This window comes from Balaenoptera physalus (assembly GCF_965194825.1).
Source record: "Balaenoptera physalus genome assembly, chromosome: 10".
Classification (NCBI taxonomy): domain Eukaryota; kingdom Metazoa; phylum Chordata; class Mammalia; order Artiodactyla; family Balaenopteridae; genus Balaenoptera; species Balaenoptera physalus.
Window position 1 is genome coordinate 101,158,907 of NC_138889.1, and position 18,001 is coordinate 101,176,907.

At 36.5% G+C, this 18,001-nt stretch overlaps 2 protein-coding genes across 2 annotated transcripts in view; both read left to right on the forward strand.

Annotated features, from left to right (window-relative positions):
* Window positions 1–273: 273 nt before the first annotated feature.
* The window catches only part of LOC309668481 (olfactory receptor 1165-like), a 269,123-nt gene continuing 251,395 nt past the window's right edge, over window positions 274–18,001 (forward strand). The window contains exon 1 of the mRNA XM_082478365.1: window positions 274–4,179. Within this exon, the coding sequence (XP_082334491.1) occupies window positions 483–1,391 (909 nt within the window). The 5' untranslated portion in view covers window positions 274–482 and the 3' untranslated portion in view covers window positions 1,392–4,179. The remainder of the gene's footprint in view (window positions 4,180–18,001) is intronic.
* Window positions 6,615–16,981, forward strand: LOC309636440 (olfactory receptor 5D13-like; the record flags this gene model as incomplete). Its single annotated transcript, XM_082409593.1, is given in 7 exon segments — window positions 6,615–6,618; window positions 8,591–8,943; window positions 8,947–9,190; window positions 9,193–9,514; window positions 11,167–11,227; window positions 12,113–12,228; window positions 12,230–16,981. Coding segments are annotated over 7 exon segments (1,479 nt in total). The 3' UTR covers window positions 12,609–16,981.

Below are 18,001 nucleotides of genomic sequence, written 5' to 3' on the forward strand. Positions count from 1 at the left end.
GGTGAAATCATTACAGGTATGTAAAACTGGGGCTTGTCTGATGGTAGGACGGTGCTAAGGAAAAGTGAGAGAAAAACAAAAGACATTCCGGGCAATTAGAATGGCCTGAGCAAACATAAGAATTTGCATGTGTAAATAACAATTCCAATTAAATAGAGTTAATTAAAGGAAGCATTCATGTGACAGAAGTGAGACATAGCTGAGATAGATGAGAAGGGAAAAACGGGGCCATTCTCTGAGCCACCCCTGATGCTCAGTTCATCCCGGTCCATCAGGACTCGAACTTTCACCCACACACACGAAGACACATGATGCACCCTTCAGGCTCCAGCTGTGCCCCGTTTGTATTCCTGGGAAACACCAGACTCCACCCACCAGGACCAGTGCCCTGCCCAGCCTGGAAAAAAAAAATACCCCCAATTTCTGTCATATTTGGTTGCTCAGAATGAACTCTCTGATTTTCTCTGGCAGGAACCATAGTGATGGATGAGAGAAACCAGAGTGCTGGAATCACCTTTGTCCTCTTGGGCTTCTCAGAATACCCATACCTCCAGGTGCTGTTCCTCTTGGTCTTCTTGGCCATCTATACAGTTTCTGTGGTGGGTAACCTGGGTATGATTGTAATCATCAGAATCAATCCCAAACTTCACACCCCCATGTACTTTTTTCTCAGCCATCTCTCCTTTGTTGATTTCTGTTGCTCTTCTGTACTTACACACATACTATTAGAGATCTTGGTTGTGGACCTAAGGACTATCTCCTATGTGGGTTGCATGATGCAATTTTTCTTTGGCTGCACACTTGTGATTACAGAAACGTCCATGTTAGCAGTGATGGCCTGTGACCGGTTTGTGGCTGTTTGTAACCCCCTGCTCTGCACAGTTGCTGTGTCTCCTAAGCTCTGTACCCTCCTGGTAGCTGGAACCTACATATGGGGTGGCATATGTTCCTTGACAATCACATATTCTCTTTTGGAGCTACCCTTCTGTGGTTCTAAACTCATACATGGCTTTGCTTGTGAGTATTCTGCCATCATCTCTGCCTCCTGTTCTGGTCTCTACTTCAGGCAGATGACATGTTTCATCATTTCTACACTCAATGAGGCATGCAGCCTCCTGATTATTCTCACCTCCTATGTTTTCATAATTGTCACAATCATCAAGATGTCTTCTGCTGATGGTCTCCGAAAAGCCTTCTCCACCTGTGCTTCCCGTCTGACTGCCGTCATCATTTTCCATGGGACCATCCTTTTTCTCTACTCTGTGCCCACCTCCAAAAGCTCACGACTCTTCATTAAAGTAGCCACTGTGTCTTACATACTTGTGATCCCTATGCTAAAGCCCCTTATCTACAGTCTTAGAAATAATGATGTGAAGGAGACAGAAAGTTAATCAACACCAAACCGTTTTCTCACTCAATGTAATTTTGCGTGAGAAGAGAGAAATATACATATATAGAGAGAGATAGATAGATGATAGATAGATAGATGAGAGAGAGAGAGAGAGAGAGAGAGGGAGAGAAAGGTATTTTCTTTTCTTTTTTGTTTTTTTATTTATTTGATTGCACCTGGTCTTAGTTGCGGCTTGCCGGCTCCTTAGTTATGGCTTGAGGTCTCCTTAGTTGTTGCATGCAGCTCCTTAGTTGCAGGATTCAGATTCTTAGTTGCGGCATGTATGTGAGATCTTATTCCCTGACCAGGGATCAAACCTGGGCCCCTTACATTGGGAGTGAGGAGTCTTAACCACTGCACCACCAGGGAAGTCCCAGGACTTATTTTCTTAAATGTGCTTTATACATTCATTGATGGTTATTAAATTTTTGTTCAAATAATAGGATAAAATTTATTGAGAAAATTAATTAGATAATTTATATATATGTATGCATGTGATTATTAAATCACACTGTGCTTTTAAAATAATCACCTTCAGTTTGAAAGAAAAAGAGAAATAAAATTCTGTTTATGTCTCACTCCCAGAATGTAATAGGCTAAATAACGGTGCTCTAAAGCTGCCCACATCCTCATCCCTAATTTACAGAATCTGTAAATTATTACCCTTCCATGTTTTCTCCCCTTCCTTTCTGTTCCCTTCCTTTCTTTTCCTCTCTCTCAAATCATGAAATGTGACAAACAGGTAGACAAGCAATTGTGAATAACCATCCTGTATGTTACTTTCTCCAAGAAATTAAAGGCAGAACATTGTCAGCACTTTACAGCATTTCCATAAGCACTTTTCTAGCCACTATGCCTCTCTAACACCACTAGGAGCCAACTCCATTGTGGCGTTCAGAACTTTTTCTTTTCAACCTGACAATAGGTTATGAGAATATAAAAGTTAACTTTGCCTCCTTTTGAAATTTGAATAAATAAAATCTTAGAGTGTATTCTCTTATGTCTGGCTTCTTTGGTTCAGCATTTTGTTTTAAAAGAATATTTAAGTTATTAACTGTAAGAGTAGTTCATTTTTTATTGCGGACAAGTGTTCCATAAAATAAATATACGATAATATGCTTATTCATCCTACTGCTAATGGACTTTTGCTATTTCCTCTTCTTTAATGAAGTATACAATATTATAATAGTTTTAGGGGCACAGCATAATGATTCAGTATTTTAATAGATTATACTCCATTAAAAGTTATTACAAGAAGATGGGTATAATTTCCTGTGCTATACAATATATCCTTGTTGCTTATCTATTGTATACAGGGTATTTTGTATATCTTAATCCAATACCCCTAAATTGCCCCTACCACTTTCCTCTACAAAGTCTACAAGTAACAAATGCTGGAGGGAATGTAGAGAAAATGGAACACTTTTATATTGTTGGTGGGAATGGAAATTGGTGCAGTCAATTACATACTGTATGGAAAACAGTATGGAGTTTCCCCAAAAAACTAAAAGTAGAACTACCATATGATCCAGCAATTCCACTCCTGGTTATTTCCTCTTTTTGTCTCTAATTGTTGCTATGAACATCTTGTACAAGTATGTGTTGCATTGCACATAAGCACTCGTTCTATGAGATATGCCCTATGTCTGAAAGTTCTAGGTCAAAGGGAGCTTGTTTCTTGTCTTTTACAAGATACCATCAAACAATTTTCCAAAGTAGATCTATTAGTTTACATTCCACCCATATAGTATGTGGGTTCTAATTATTGCCCATTCTTGCCAACATTTAATATTGTCATACTAGACATTTTAATATTTTCAAGTTGGTGGGTGAGTAGTGGTACTTCATTTTGGTTATAATTTAAATTCCTCATTATTAATGTAGTTGAATTGCTTTACTTCAGTTATTAGTCATTTGGCTATTCTTCTTTCTTGAGAAGTGCCTATTCAGGTTTTTTTGTCCATTTTTTAAATTAGGTTGTTTATATTTTATTATGAAATATGTAGTTCATTATACATTCTAAGTAAAAGTCCTTTGATATATGTATTGTGAATATGTTCTCCTACATTGTGGCTTGTCTATGCACTCTTTTTTTTTTTAACATCTTTATTGGAGTATAATTGCTCTGCAATATTGTGTTAGTTTCTGCTGTATAACAAAGTGAATCAGCTATACGTATACATATATCCCCATATCCCCTCCCTCTTGCATCTCCCTCCCACCCTCTCTATCCCACCCCTCTAGGTGGTCACAAAGCATCGAGCTGATCTCCCTGTACTATGCAGCTGCTTCCCACTAGCTTTCTATTTTACATTTGGTAGTGTATATATGTCAATGTTACTCTTTCACTTCGTTCCAGCTTACCCATCCCCCTCCCTGTGTTCTCAAGTCCATTCTCTACCCCTGCATCTTTATTCCTGTCCTGCCCCTAGGTTCATCAGAACCACTTCCTTTTTTTTAGGTTCCATATATATGTATTAGCATACAGTATTTGGTTTTCTCTTTCTGACTTACTTCACTCTGTATGACAGACTCTAGGTCCATCCACCTCACTACAAATAACTCATTTTCTTTTCTTTTTATGGCTGAGTAATATTCCATTGTATGTATGTGCCACATCTTCTTTATCCATCCATCTCTAAATGGATACTTAGGTTGCTTCCATGTCCCGACTATTGTAAATAGTGCTGCAATGAACATTGTGGTACATGACTCTTTTTGAATTACGGTTTTCTCAGGGTATATGCCCAGTAGTGGGATTGCTGGGTCGTATGGTAGTTCTATTTTTAGTTTTTTAAGGAATGTTCGTACTGCTCTCCATAGTGGCTGTATCAATTTACATTCCCACCGACAGTGCAAGAGGGTTCCCTTTTCTCCACACTCTCTCCAGCATTTATAGTTTGTAGATATTTTGATGATGGTCATTCTGACCGGTGTGAGGTGATACCTCATTCTGGTTTTGATTTGCATTTCTCTAATGATTAGTGATGTTGAGCATCTTTTCATGCATTTGTTGGCTGTCTGTATGTCTTCTTTGGAGAAAAGTCTATTTAGGTCTTCCACCCATTTTTGGATTGGGTGGTTTGTTTTTGTGGTATTGAATTGCATGAGCTGCTTGTATATTTTGGAGATTAATCCTTTGTCAGTTGCTTCATTTGTAAATATTTTCTCCCATTCTGAGGGTTGTCTTTTCGCCTTGTTTATGGTTTCCTTTGCTGTGCAAAAGCTTCTCAGTTTCATTAGGTCCCATTTGTTTATTTTTATTTTTATTTCCCTTACTCTAGGAGGTGGGTCAAAAAGGATCTTGTTGTGATTTATGTCATAGAGTGTTCTGCCTATGTTTTCCTCTGATAGTGTCTGGTCTTACATTTAGGTCTCTAATCTATTTGGAGTTTGTTTTTGTGTATGGTGTTAGGGAGTGTTCTAATTTCATTCTTTTACATGTAGCTGTCCAGTTTTCCCAGCACCACTTATTGAAGAGGCTGCCTTCTTACTTCTTTTTTTCCAATTTGGATTCCTTTTATTTCTTTTTCTTCTATGATTGCTGTCGCTAAAACTTCCAAAACTATGTTGAATAATAGTGGTAAGAGTGGGCAGCCTTGTCTTGTTCCTGATCTTAGAGGAAATGGTTTCAGTTTTTCACCATTGTGAATGATGTTGGCAGTGGGTTTATCATATATGGCCTTTATTATGTTGAGGTAGGTTCCCGCTATGTCTACTTTTCAGAGAGTCTTTATCATAAATGGGTGTTGATTTTGTCGAAAGCTTTTTCTATCTATTGAGATTATCATATGGTTTTTATCCCTCAGTTTGTTAATATGGTGTGTCACCTTGATTGATTTGCATATATTGAAGAATCCTTGCATTCCTGGGATAAACCCCACTTGATCCTGGTGTATGGTCCTTTTAATGTGCTGTTGGATTCTTTTTGCTAGCATTTTGTTGAGGATTTTTGCATCTGTATTCATCAGTGATATTGGCCTGTAGTTTTCTTTTTTTGTGACATCTTTGTCTGGTTTTAGTATCAGGGTGATGGTGGCCTCGTAGAATGAGTTTGGGAGTTTTCCTCCCTCTGCTGTATTTTGGAAGAGTTTGAGAAGGATAGGTGTTAGCTCTTCTATAAAGTTTTGATAGAATTAACCTGTGAAGCCGTCTGGTCCTGGGCTTTTGTTTGTTGGAAGATTTTTAATCACAGTTTCAATTTCAGTGTTTGTCATTGTTCTGTTCATATTTTCTATTTCTTCCTGGTTCAGTCTTGGAAAGTTGTACTTTTCTAGGAGTTTGTCCATTTCTTCCAGGTTGTCCGTTTTATTGGCATATAGTTGCTTGTAATAGTCTCTTGTGATACTTTGTATTTCTGCAGAGTCAGTTGTTACTTCTTTTTCATTTCTAATTCTGTTTTTTTGAGTCTTCTCCCTTTTTTTCTAGATGAATCTAGCTATTGGTTTATCAATTTTGTTTATCTTCTCAAAGAACCAACTTTAGTTTTATTGATCTTTGCTATTGTTTCCTTCATTTCTTTTTCATTATTTCTGATGTGATTTTTATGATTTCCTTCCTTCTCCTAACTTTGGATGTTTTTTGTTCTTCTTTCTCTAGTTGCTTTAGGTGTAAGGTTAGGTTGTGTATTTGGGATTTTTCTTGTTTCTTGAGGTAGGATTGTATTCCTATAAACTTCCCTCTTAGAACTGCTTTTGCTGCATCCCATAGGTTTTGGATCATTGTGTTTTCATTGTCATTTATTTCTAGGTATATTTTGATTTCCTCTTTGATTTCCTCAGTGATCTCTCAGTTATTTAGTAGCTTATTGTTAAGCCTGCACGTGTTTGTATTTTTTACAGATTTTTTTCCCTGTAATTGATATCTAGTCTCATAGCATTGTGGTCAGAAAAGATACCTGATACGACTTCAATTTTCTTAAATTTACCAAGGCTTGATTTGTGACCCAAGATATGATCTATCCTGGAGAATGTTCCATGAGCACTTGAGAAGAAAGTGTATTCTGTTGTTTTCAGATGGAATGTCCTATAAATATCAATTATTATATCTTTTTCCATCCCCTCACTTTCAATCTGTATGTGTCCCTAGCTCTGAAGTGGGTCTCTTGTAGACAGCACATATACGGGTCTCGCTTTTGTATCCCTTCAAGCAGTCTGTGTCTTTTGGTTGGGGCATTTAATCCATTTACATTTAAGGTAATTATCAATATGTATGTCCCTATTACATGGGTTTGTGGTCCACTGAGTAATACTCCAATTATAATTCTCTGTACTTTATAACTTCATTGTCATGGAGGGAAATACAAGAGCCAGAGTTTGGCAGAGTTTAGACTGTGAATTCAACTTCTGGCTTTTTCTTTGTATTCTTTAATATTTCTTATGTCCTGGAAATAAAATGCCATTTTATTGGCATACTCATTGAAATATACTACCACTTTCGTTGCAAGCCTAAAGCCTGTTGATATCTTAAAGAATGTTTGATTACTGAGAAGAAATATACACGAGGTTCATTAATCATAAAAAGAAATCCTCAGTAAATTAATCAAGAACTTCTGGTTTCAGGTCAATTCATGTCTCTTTTGGTATCCTTCAATTTACATGGAAAAGATGGAGCTCATATAGATTATTCCAAAAACTATAGATGGCCCCTTTCTATGATCAGAGACATTTTAATTTTCACTAACAGGGCATGAAGTGTTTCTAATAATTAAATTTTATATTACAGAAACTGGCAGCAGTGAGCAATGGGGAAGTTGCAAAAGATTCATAGCATATTTGTTGATATTGAAATTCCATAGGCCTAGTTTCAATTTGAGTACAAACCTAATCCTAATCCACTGATTTTCTCCAAATCATTTGAAATTGCTAGAGTTAAACACCAAGTCAGTTTCTGAGTATCTTTTGCTATTAATTTAGTCTGAACCATAATGGATATTTGCATTGTATCTGCCCAGTCTCACTGGCTATTAGAAAGAATATGCTGATCACACATGTTTTATGTCTAGGGTTGTTTGTAGTTCATGTCAAGTAGGCATTCATGGAGCTGAGTCTGGAGCCTGAAACTTGATCCAGACAAAGCTAAGAAGACAGAACAGATCATCCATCTAATTTTGCTGCAGCTTTATGTCTATAACTTGGGGTCATTCATTTTATGGTCTTACTGCTCTCACTTCTCTATCTTTCCCAAGTTTGCCTCATCATAACAGAGAGCTTGCTTCTTACTGGTTGAGAAAATGTGTAATTTTCATTGTATCTTAGCACATATTCTGTATGAAATTATTATTGGTGAATGTAATACACTTCTGTTTCTCAAAAAACTATATTTTTTATTGTATATTATATTTAATCACATATTTATAATTTTAAAATATATTTCAGAATAGATGACCTAAAAGCACATTAACAATTAATACAATTTAATTAATTAACTTTAATTAATAGAATAATAAAGGTTAAGCAAATATCAATAAATAAGACCCACTTACCCCAGGAGGCAGTGTACCATTAATGGAGGTTTTTATGGTTCCTACATGATCAGTTTATGAATAAGATTCTGTAATAAAATTTTAAGCACTAAAATTAAGGAAGGTATAAACTAGCTACAATTTAAGATTTATTCCAACTCATAAATGCTATGGGTGCTTAATTTTTATTATGCCTAAAAATCAAAAATGTAAAAACAATTAATACTAAGATGTATGTGGCACCATTTGCATGTCATGTGATCTCCTTGATCCTTAGCATAATTCTTAGAACCATAACAAGGTACTCTGCTTCTGTTTTACCTCTCTTGCTTCTGTTTTACAATTTCTTTTGTGCTCGAAATTTATATTTCAGTTCTATATTAAAAATACTAACAAGGGCTAAATTTTAAACAATAGGATGATGAGTCTATTTTAGTGGTTGTCATAATTTAGCATGTATCAAAAATCACCTGGAGGGCTGGTTAAATCACAAATTGCAGGCTCCATTCTAGAGGTTTTGATTCAGGAAGTTGGAGATGGGGCCAGATAATTTGTATCCTAAACAAATTCTCAGGTGCTCCTGCTGCTGCTGGTTTGAGGACCATACCTGGGGAATCTATATCAACTCTACAGAGACATATGAAGCTTCTTTCTTCTCTGTTTCTCTTTTCTATTCATTTCTACTTTTGGGGAATAACTTTTGGTTCTTTATTCAACAGGAATCATGATGTGATCAGAAGGAAATCAGAGTATCATACCCACATTTATTCTCCTGGATTTTTCAGAATATCCAGAACCCCAGGTTCCACTCTTCCTGGTTTTCTTGTCTATCTACACAGTCACCGTGGTGGGGAATTTGGGCATGATCTTGATAATCATCAAGATCAATTCAAAACTCCACTTGATCATGTACTTTTTCATTAGTCACTTGTCCTTTGTCAATTTCTGTTATTCTACTGTAGTGACACCTAAATTGTTGGAGAACTTGATTGTGGAGGACAGAACCATCTCTTTCTCTGGTTGCATTATGCAATTTTGTTTTGCTTGCATACTTGGAGTAACAGAACCTTTCATGTTAGCAGCAATGGCCTAGGACTGTTTTGTGGCAGTCTGTAACCCCTTGCTCTATAACACTGTTATGTCTCAGAAGCTTTGTGCTCTGTTGGTGGCTGGGTCTTACTCATGGGATATAGTGTGTTCCCTGACACTCACATATTTTCTTCATGCATCATCCTATTGTGAGTCTAGCATCATAAATAATTTTATCTGTGACCCCTCTTTTTCTGTCTCCTGCTCAGACCCCTATATCAGCCAGATGCTATGTTTTATTATTGCCATATTAATGAGGTGAGAAGGCTGGTGGCTATTCTGATGTCCTATATACTCAATTTTGTCACTGTTATGAGGATGCCTTCTTCAGGCGGGTGCCGGAAAACCTTCTCCACCTGTGCCTCCCACCTGACAGCCATCACCATTTTCCATGGAACCATCCTTTTCCTTAACTGTATCCCTAATCCTAAAACTTCTTGGCTCACAGTTAAAGTGACTTCTGTGTTTTACACAGTGGTGATTCCCATGCTGAACCCCTTGATCTACAGCCTGAGGAATAAAGATGTAAAAAACACATTCAGAAAATTAGTTTTGCTTTATCACTCCATATAGTATTTTTAGATTCATTATTTTATTTCTGAAAAACTGATTTACTGCACTACAGATTGTTCAGCTATTGTAGTGCAATTGATGATTCAAATCTTTTAATCAATAGGCTTTTAATTAATATACCTATGGCAGCACAACATTTTATTGATTGTTGATTATTGATTGTTGCCATTAACATTTAGTGAAATAGCTGTAAACAACATGTAAAGCAAACTGGAAGAGAAATTATTTGACTGTCTTTTGTAAAGTTTTGTAAATTACTTTTAAATGCTTTACCATATACAGTATAATTTTATATGTGTGTTTCCAAAGTAAAACTGATTCCCAACTCATCAGATATGAGAGGGTCTCAGACGAGTCCCTAGAATTGTAATCAGGAAACTCATACTCCAGAGATTGCTTTAACAAATGTTTCAGTTTACTGTAACTTGTAATGAATCCTTTGCTAATCATTGTATAATAAATGGTGGAAGTTAATTTTTATTCATGAAACATATAGCCTGCTGACTAGCAAACAAAATTAACTAAAGTATTGTTCTGCTTTCCCTAAATTCATATCCTTATTTTATTCCAAAAGTTTTTTTTTGTCTGTGTGTGTAATCAAGGCTGTGGGATATTAGAATAAGAGGGTCCCAAAATGGACTCAAGCAACTCTGGCCATTTAAATTTCAAAAAACATGCCGTTATAATTCAATAGAGAAATGATAATTTTCAACAAACAATGTTGAGATAACTGGCTATCCATATGGATAAATGAGCCTTTACTTTTACTTCATAACATATGCAACCATTAACATGAACGAAATGAAATTGGTCATAGATGTAAACATAAAAATTGAAACTAAAAAATTTTAGCATGAAACAGAAAAAATATCTTTCAAAACTTATTAATAAACTTATCATTAATAAAATGAAAATATAAGCCATGGATTGTGAGTAAATATTTGCAATATATTTGTTTGATAAAGGATTTGTGTGCAGAATATATAGAAAACTCTTCATACTCAAAACAAGAAGAAAAATGATCTAGTTAAAGAGTTGGTGAAATATTTGAGCAGACATTTTGACAAAACAAAATATACAAATCATCTGTAAACACATGAAAAGATACTAAGCATAATTAGTCATCAATGAAATTCTCATTAAAACTAAAACTAAAATCACAATGAGATACTTCTGCACTCCCATTAGCAAAGCTAAAATGAACGAGTTTCAAATATTGGTGAAGATGTGGAGCAACTTGAATGTTTATGCATTTCAGAGGAGAGTGAAAGGTTAAATGACTTTGAAAACAGTTTAGCACTATCTTATGAAGTTATGCAAACACTTCTTCCTATACAAGGCCCAAACTACTATGCTGCAGAAACCGATATAAAAACGTGTATGCGTTTAACCCTCTAAGTTGGTTGTGCAGCAAAGAAAATTAATATACAAGAAGTTTGCTAGATTTGGGTGATTTGGGTGCAGAAATTGGCTCCAGAGCTGGTCCAGGTGTCGGTGATGGAGAGAAGATGCACTGTGGAACTCAAGCCTATCCCATTGAAAGAATAACCACGCAGACCTGTGGGATTCTGGATCAAGGCCATGCTATGTACAACAAATAATTCTATGCCTGGTGAGAAACTGCCTCTTTTGTGCTATGGCTTCCTTAAAGTCTGGCAAGGGTTAGTCAGGTTGTCATGGGCCTAGAAAGCACAAGTGGATCTAATTGGGTGGTATTTTGGTTTAGCGGAACCAGTGGATTGGTTGACACCCAGTGGTTTTAGAGACTTAAACATGTTTCCAAAATGCATTTGTCACTTTTAAGAGATTATATTATTTAACTGTATTAATATAAGCTTGGAAGTATGGATTGGGCATACTTAGAAGAAAACACAATTTAGTTTCAATAAAGTACATCACTGTTTCTGAAAATAATAATACTTATGTTAAGCAATAAAACCGGAATCCAAGTTATGTTGTTTATACACTTCAAAGCACATGTGCTTTATACACAGAAAAGGACAAAAAAATCACACAGTAAATGTAATAGCAGTTATCTCTGAATAGTTGCATTTTAGCTGATTTATCTTTCACTTTGGTTTTACTGTAGTCACCATATTTTCTAATTCAGATCGTATATTTTTCTGTAATTAATTTTTAAAAAGAAATTCATGGGGGTAGGCTAGATGAGGCGCTGTCTCCAGTGATTTAGAAGAAACTACCTTCTTGTAAATTTCCACATAGAAAAACATTCAAGCTAATTTCTGAGTTTGTGACATAAAAAGAAATAGTTCAGTAAATATTCTCTGGGGTCTAAATCCCCAAGGCCATGGACACATACATAAGCCCTACATTTTGTTCATTGGAATCAGATTCCACTTCCAAATCTCTCTCTCTCTCTCTCTTTCTCCCACTCTTCATTTCTCCCAGTTTTTCCACCCAAACTCTTGGAGAACTTGGTTGTGCGAGACAGAACCATCTCTTTCCCGGGATGCATCATGCAATTCTTCTTGGCTTGTATAGTTGCAGGGCAGAAACATTCATTTGGCAGTGATGGCCTATGAGCGATTAGTGGCAGTTTGTAAGCCTCTACTCTACACAGTAGGTCACGTCCCTAGAGCTCTGTGGCTGGGCCCTACACGTGGGGTGTAGTCTCTTCCTTGACACTCACCTATTTTCTACTGGCATTATCCTTCTGTGGGTCTAACATCACAAATAATTTTGTCTGTGAGCACTGTCATTGTCTTCGTCTCCTGTTCGGATCCCTACATCAGCCAAGCGCTTTGTTTTGTCATCACCATATTCAATGAGGTGAGCAGCTTGGTAATTACCCTCACTACGTATATGTCCATTTTTGTCACTATCATAAAAATGTCTTCTGCTGGTGGGCCCCAAAAAGCCTTCTCCACCTGTGCCTCCCATCTGACTGCCATCACCATTCTCCATGGGACTGTCCTTTTCCTTTATTGTGTAGCCAGCACCAAAAACTCATGGCTCATAGTCAAAGTAGGTTCTGTATTTTATACAGTGGTGATTCCCATGCTGAACCCTTTGATCTACAGCTTCAGGAACAAAGATGTGAAAGAGAGTGCCAGGAAATTAATGAATCGCTGAATACAATTTTGTTGAAGATTTGTGTCTCCAAAAGAAATTTGATCTATTACATAGTGTTGTTCAATGCTTCTAATAGAGATGATGATTAAAATTATGTAGTCAACTCACTAGATTTTTCAATTTAGAGTCATACACCAGTTATCTGATCTTTTGGTTTCTATTCAATGTCTAATAAAATAGCTATAAACCATATGTGAAATAATTTGTGTTGGGTGAATGGTGTCCCCCAAATATCCACGTCCACCCAGAAGCTCAGAAACCTTATTTGGAAATAGGATATCTGCAGATGTAATTAAGGTAAGAATCAAAATGAGATTAAAGTGAACCCTAAATCCAATGAGTGTGTCCTTACAAGAGACAGAAAAGGACACCCAGAGACACACAGGGAAGATTGTCGTTTTACTGCTGCCCACCAGGGGGCTCCAGGAGCCACCAGAATCTGGACGATGTGAGGAAGAATTCTCCCCTAGCATCTTCAGAGGGAGCATGGCCTTCCTGCACCTCGAGTTCAGGCTTCTGGTGTGGAGAACTGTGAGGAAATAAATTTCCATTGTTTTAAACAACTAAGTCTGTGGTGATTTACTGCAGCAACACTAGGAGTCTTATTTAACAGTAAATACCAGACCATAAAATCTTGACTCATACATTGGCATAATAAATCATTTTTTAAAACATTATTCCATTTCATTTAAGCAATAGGAATATCAGGGCTGTAGAGGAATTCTGAAAAGCTGTAGCTAACTTGGAATGTGGATATGAAAGAATTAGCAATGAGAGCCTGGAGGCATTGCCTAAAATCAGGCCAAGTTCTTTGCTCCTTTCTGCTCAAGGGCCTCCTGTACTTTTCTTATAATACAGGAAGTGATGTCAAACATGATGACTGAATTTCAAGTAAAAGTGTTGATTTTATATCCAAAGGATTAACAAGGGAACCAGACCAAAAATGAAAAATTGTTACTAGTCTCACATGTCTCACAGTCTGATGTGTTAAACTTGATATTGTAAATTCTATTTATTAATGCAGTGGATGTCATAAAACATTTCACAAATAGTTTGTATACAGACTCACAGACATAGAGGACAGACTTGTAGTTGCCAAGGTGGAGGAGGAGTGGGGGAGGGTTGGATTGGGAGTTTGGGGTTAGTAGAAGCAAAGTAGTATATATAGGATGGATAAACAACAAGGTCCTACTGTATAGCACAGGAAACTATATTCAATATCCTGTAATAAATCATAATGGAAAAGAATATGAAAAAGAATATATACACGTATAACTGAATCACTTTGCTGTGCCCCAGACACTAACATAACATTATAAATCAACTATACTTCAATAAAAAAATAGTTTGTATAAATATTGTTTTGTTTTTAAAGGTTAATTTTTAGTTAATTACACATTTACCTGAATGGTAAAGAGTCATCTGCCAGACAAATACGGCATTGCTGCAATTGTTTAGACTGAAATGTATCCTAAAGTGATTATTCATTTTCTGGTCTTTGCCCAGTGACTGATTGAGTTAGAAAAAAATTCAAAATATTATCTCCGTTTATCTCTCGCTGATCGTGGTTTGTAGCACACAAGATTACCCAGGATATGCACTATGCAGATGTGCAATATTGTTCCTCTACATCACCTTAGTGATTAAATAATATTCACATGTCCCGAATAAGTGTGTTGATCTCAAATAAAACATTTAACTTCACCTTATACTATAAAGGTACACCACCAAAATTGGTCTTATATGTGTGGGTAGGTAGACAACCATACAACATAAAAAACCAAACATTTTACTTTTAATTTTTCTTAGTTATAAACCAGGGGTCCCACATGGCTAGCATAATATTCTGGCCAGTTACTAATATACTCTATTGTGCATTTTCCAAATAATTCTACTCAAGGGCTGTTCTTCACTCTGGGTAATGAAATGAAAATTGTCAGTTTTAATTCCATCAGGGAGGATATAATATTTCTGTGTTTGTGTGTGTGCATGTGTGTGTAGTGTCTTGTTATTGGGATGCAACACAAATATACAGGCCCTTTTCCAACACACTTATGACAAAGTGAGTATTATCAATCCTTACCCTTCGGAATGAATCATTTTATTGCATACTTCATGGTACATTGACTTGTATATGGAGAAAAGATGAATTCTCTCTGGACTTGGATTTGTGAATAAAAGAGGAAAAAAGGTGATAAATGACAACATAGAAAAAGGCAGGGGAAAACGCCTGAGTATGTTCTTGTATTTTTATTTTGCCAAATCACCAAAATTTCCATCAAACCAAAAGTAATCAGAACCAGTGATTTTCATACTTTATTACTCATACAACTCATCTGGGGGTGCTGTATTGTATGGTCAGGCCACTCAAGATGGCTGTTCTCTTGCTCTCTGTCCATCCCCTGCCCAACAGTGCCCGCTTCCCCTACACCCTATGCACATGACTGGCCTTCCTACCCACTTGCCCCAGGCCCCAGCTAGTGATTGTTCTTATCAAAGGGGTGGTGAGGGGCATGACCCTCTGCTAGTTTCCCTGGTAACTAATGAGCCAAGCTGACGTAATTCCCCCTATAACTGGCAATCTTCCCTTTCCCCCTGGGAGCAAAGACCGCCACCATGTCCTGCCCCCCATCCACTGCACACCGTGGGGTGTTGCTCCAGGACCTTGCTTCAGACATTAAGATCCCCCATCCATTAAACCACTGATGTCTCTGTTGCTGACTCTGTGCTCTTTCTTCAGTCTTAGAGCTGGGCAAGTGCAGGCCTCGTAAGCCTGCAGGGTGCAGCCCAACATGTACAATGCAGATATTGGTGCAGTGGCCTGTGGTAGGGCCCAAGATTCTGCATTTCTAACAGACTTCCAAGTAATGCTGGTGTTACTGGCCGTTGGACCAGACTCTGCGTAGCAAGAATCTAAACAAACATTTTTATTTTGGATAAAATTCAGCTGGCGTAGACTCATGTCCAGTTGTGTACCAAGTCATCAGAGGCCCCTTAAAATGAACTCCTTATTTCTCCTATCTTCCATTGGCAACAATCTGAATAAGAATTAAGCTAATTTTAATTCTGATTTAAATAAAACAATTTTAATTATGAAATTTCGATACTTTCACAAACTTTATAACAAGGATGCTTTTAAAACATTTAAATTAGAGAAATAACATTTTCATAATATTTGTGGTCTTAGTATACTCTCTATTAATTTCTTTGATGGTGTAAATTTCTGCAAAGTTTCTACAAGAGTGAGTCAGGTGAAGAGTTGTATGTTGGGAAGTCAGAAAGAAGAGAAACATAATCAAGCAGGGCTTTGTAGTATATTTTAAGAATGTTGGCTTTTACTTTGAGTGAAATGGGGAAACACTGCAGGGTTTTAGAAGAAATGATATGATCTAGCCTAAATTTTAAAAGGAAAGCTATGTCTGATGTTGAGAACAAACTGCGAAAGAAGAAAAAGTGTAGACGTTGGAAGCTTGTTTAGAGGCCTACACAGTGTACAAAAGATGATGAATTCTGTTTCTCTCTTTTTCCTTCTAAACCACCCACAATTCTTTAAAAAAAAAAATCTCATTTTTAGCAGCGCTGGTCTATAACTGCTTCCTGGCTGTTCGTAAGCCTCTGCTTTACACAGTTACCCTGTCTCGGAAGCTGCGTCCCATCCTTCCGGCTGGACGCCACACCTGGGCATAGACTGTTCCCTACACTCATCGTCTCAATTGTATTGCCTACTGTGAGTCCATCATAGTTAATATATTTTGTATGAATATTCTGTTGCCCTCTTGGATCCTGTTCACTTTATCCAAATAGCGTGTTTTACTTTAGCCAATTTCGATGAATTGAGAAAGCTCGTAGTCATCACTTCCTAACTTTCATTTTCGTCACTGTCCTGAAGATACTTTCTACCTGTGGGCATCAGAGTCTTCTCCATCTTTGCCTTCCACCACACGATCATCCTTTCTTTCTACAGTGTGCTCAACTCCAAATGTTCACAGGTCATTGTTCAGGTAGGGTCTGTTTTTATACCATACTAATCCCCATGCTAAACTCACTGACATATAGCTTGAAATACAGAAACATGAAATGTCCTGTGATGAAGTTAATAGGCTCCAGAATATGTCAGTGCTCAGTCCAATATTAGTAAATATATTCCTATGAAATTAGGAACCAAGTCATAATGAAAAATATTCAACTACTTCTTTACACTAGCAAAAAAAAGCCATTCAACGTGAACAGGGAAATGGTTTCAACTAGTCTTAGCATTTGAGTGGTATGGTTGTAGAATAAGTCTAGTCACTAAAAGCAAATTTACTAAAATGTTAAAATAGCACTAAATTATATAATTATATAATGTAATGTAAATTATATATATATATATATATATATATATATATATATATAAAATTGTGCATCTAAAGCAGTGATTATTTTCACTTTTTAGTCTAAATACTTTTTATCCTGTTAAGAACGAGCTTTCCTTGTCAACTGCATTTAATGTGGCTCTCTTCCAAGGAGCCAGAGAGTAAGGAGACTAAAAAGAAATATGAAAAGATTTATCACAACTTTAAATTTTATTACTAAAATTTACTACACTCTTGGAAGAGATTGATATATTGAGACAATCAAGGTATAGAGATTGTTGGGGATTGTAGTTCGGAGAACACAGGCCACATACTATTTTATGGCTTCAAGTCACCATGTTAAAATCGTTTGTCTAAGGACACATATTCCTCACATGTCATAAAATTTCTTTGATGAAAGAAGTTTTTGTAAATTATAATTGTTACTACATTCTTATGAGTAATAATGCTTGGTTTTCACCAGTATTTTTTAGAGGGACAATATGTCTAAAGTATTACTATTGCTAAGGAAACAATGTGTAAAATGCCCTTGTGAAGAAGCAATCTTCAACATATAACAACGTTCATCCAAAATGAATCCATACAGAAATGTACATGTTTCCTTTCTCATTAAATATATATATTTATAATGATATATCTATTGAAGACACTATTTTAGCATAACAGAGAATCTAAGTCTTCAGCAAATAGTTCATCAAGTTATATATTGCATCACCCATATATTTGGTGGCCAGAGGTCAGTAAATGCTACTATTCAGAAAACTGATATAATTGAAAAGTACAAAAAAACAAGATACGTGAGAATAATTTCTTGCTCTTTACTTCAAGAAATAAATGGAGCCCTAGGTAGCAATCATGGGCTAGTCAAGTAATTATATATAAAGTCACATGACTTTTGTTTTTGTTTTTTTTGTTTTTGGTTGTGATGCAAGGCTCACAGGACCTTAGTTCCCAGACCATGGATTGAACCTGGGCCCCTGCAGTGAAAGCGCCAGATCCTAACCACTGGACCGTGAGGGAATTCCCACATGACTCTTT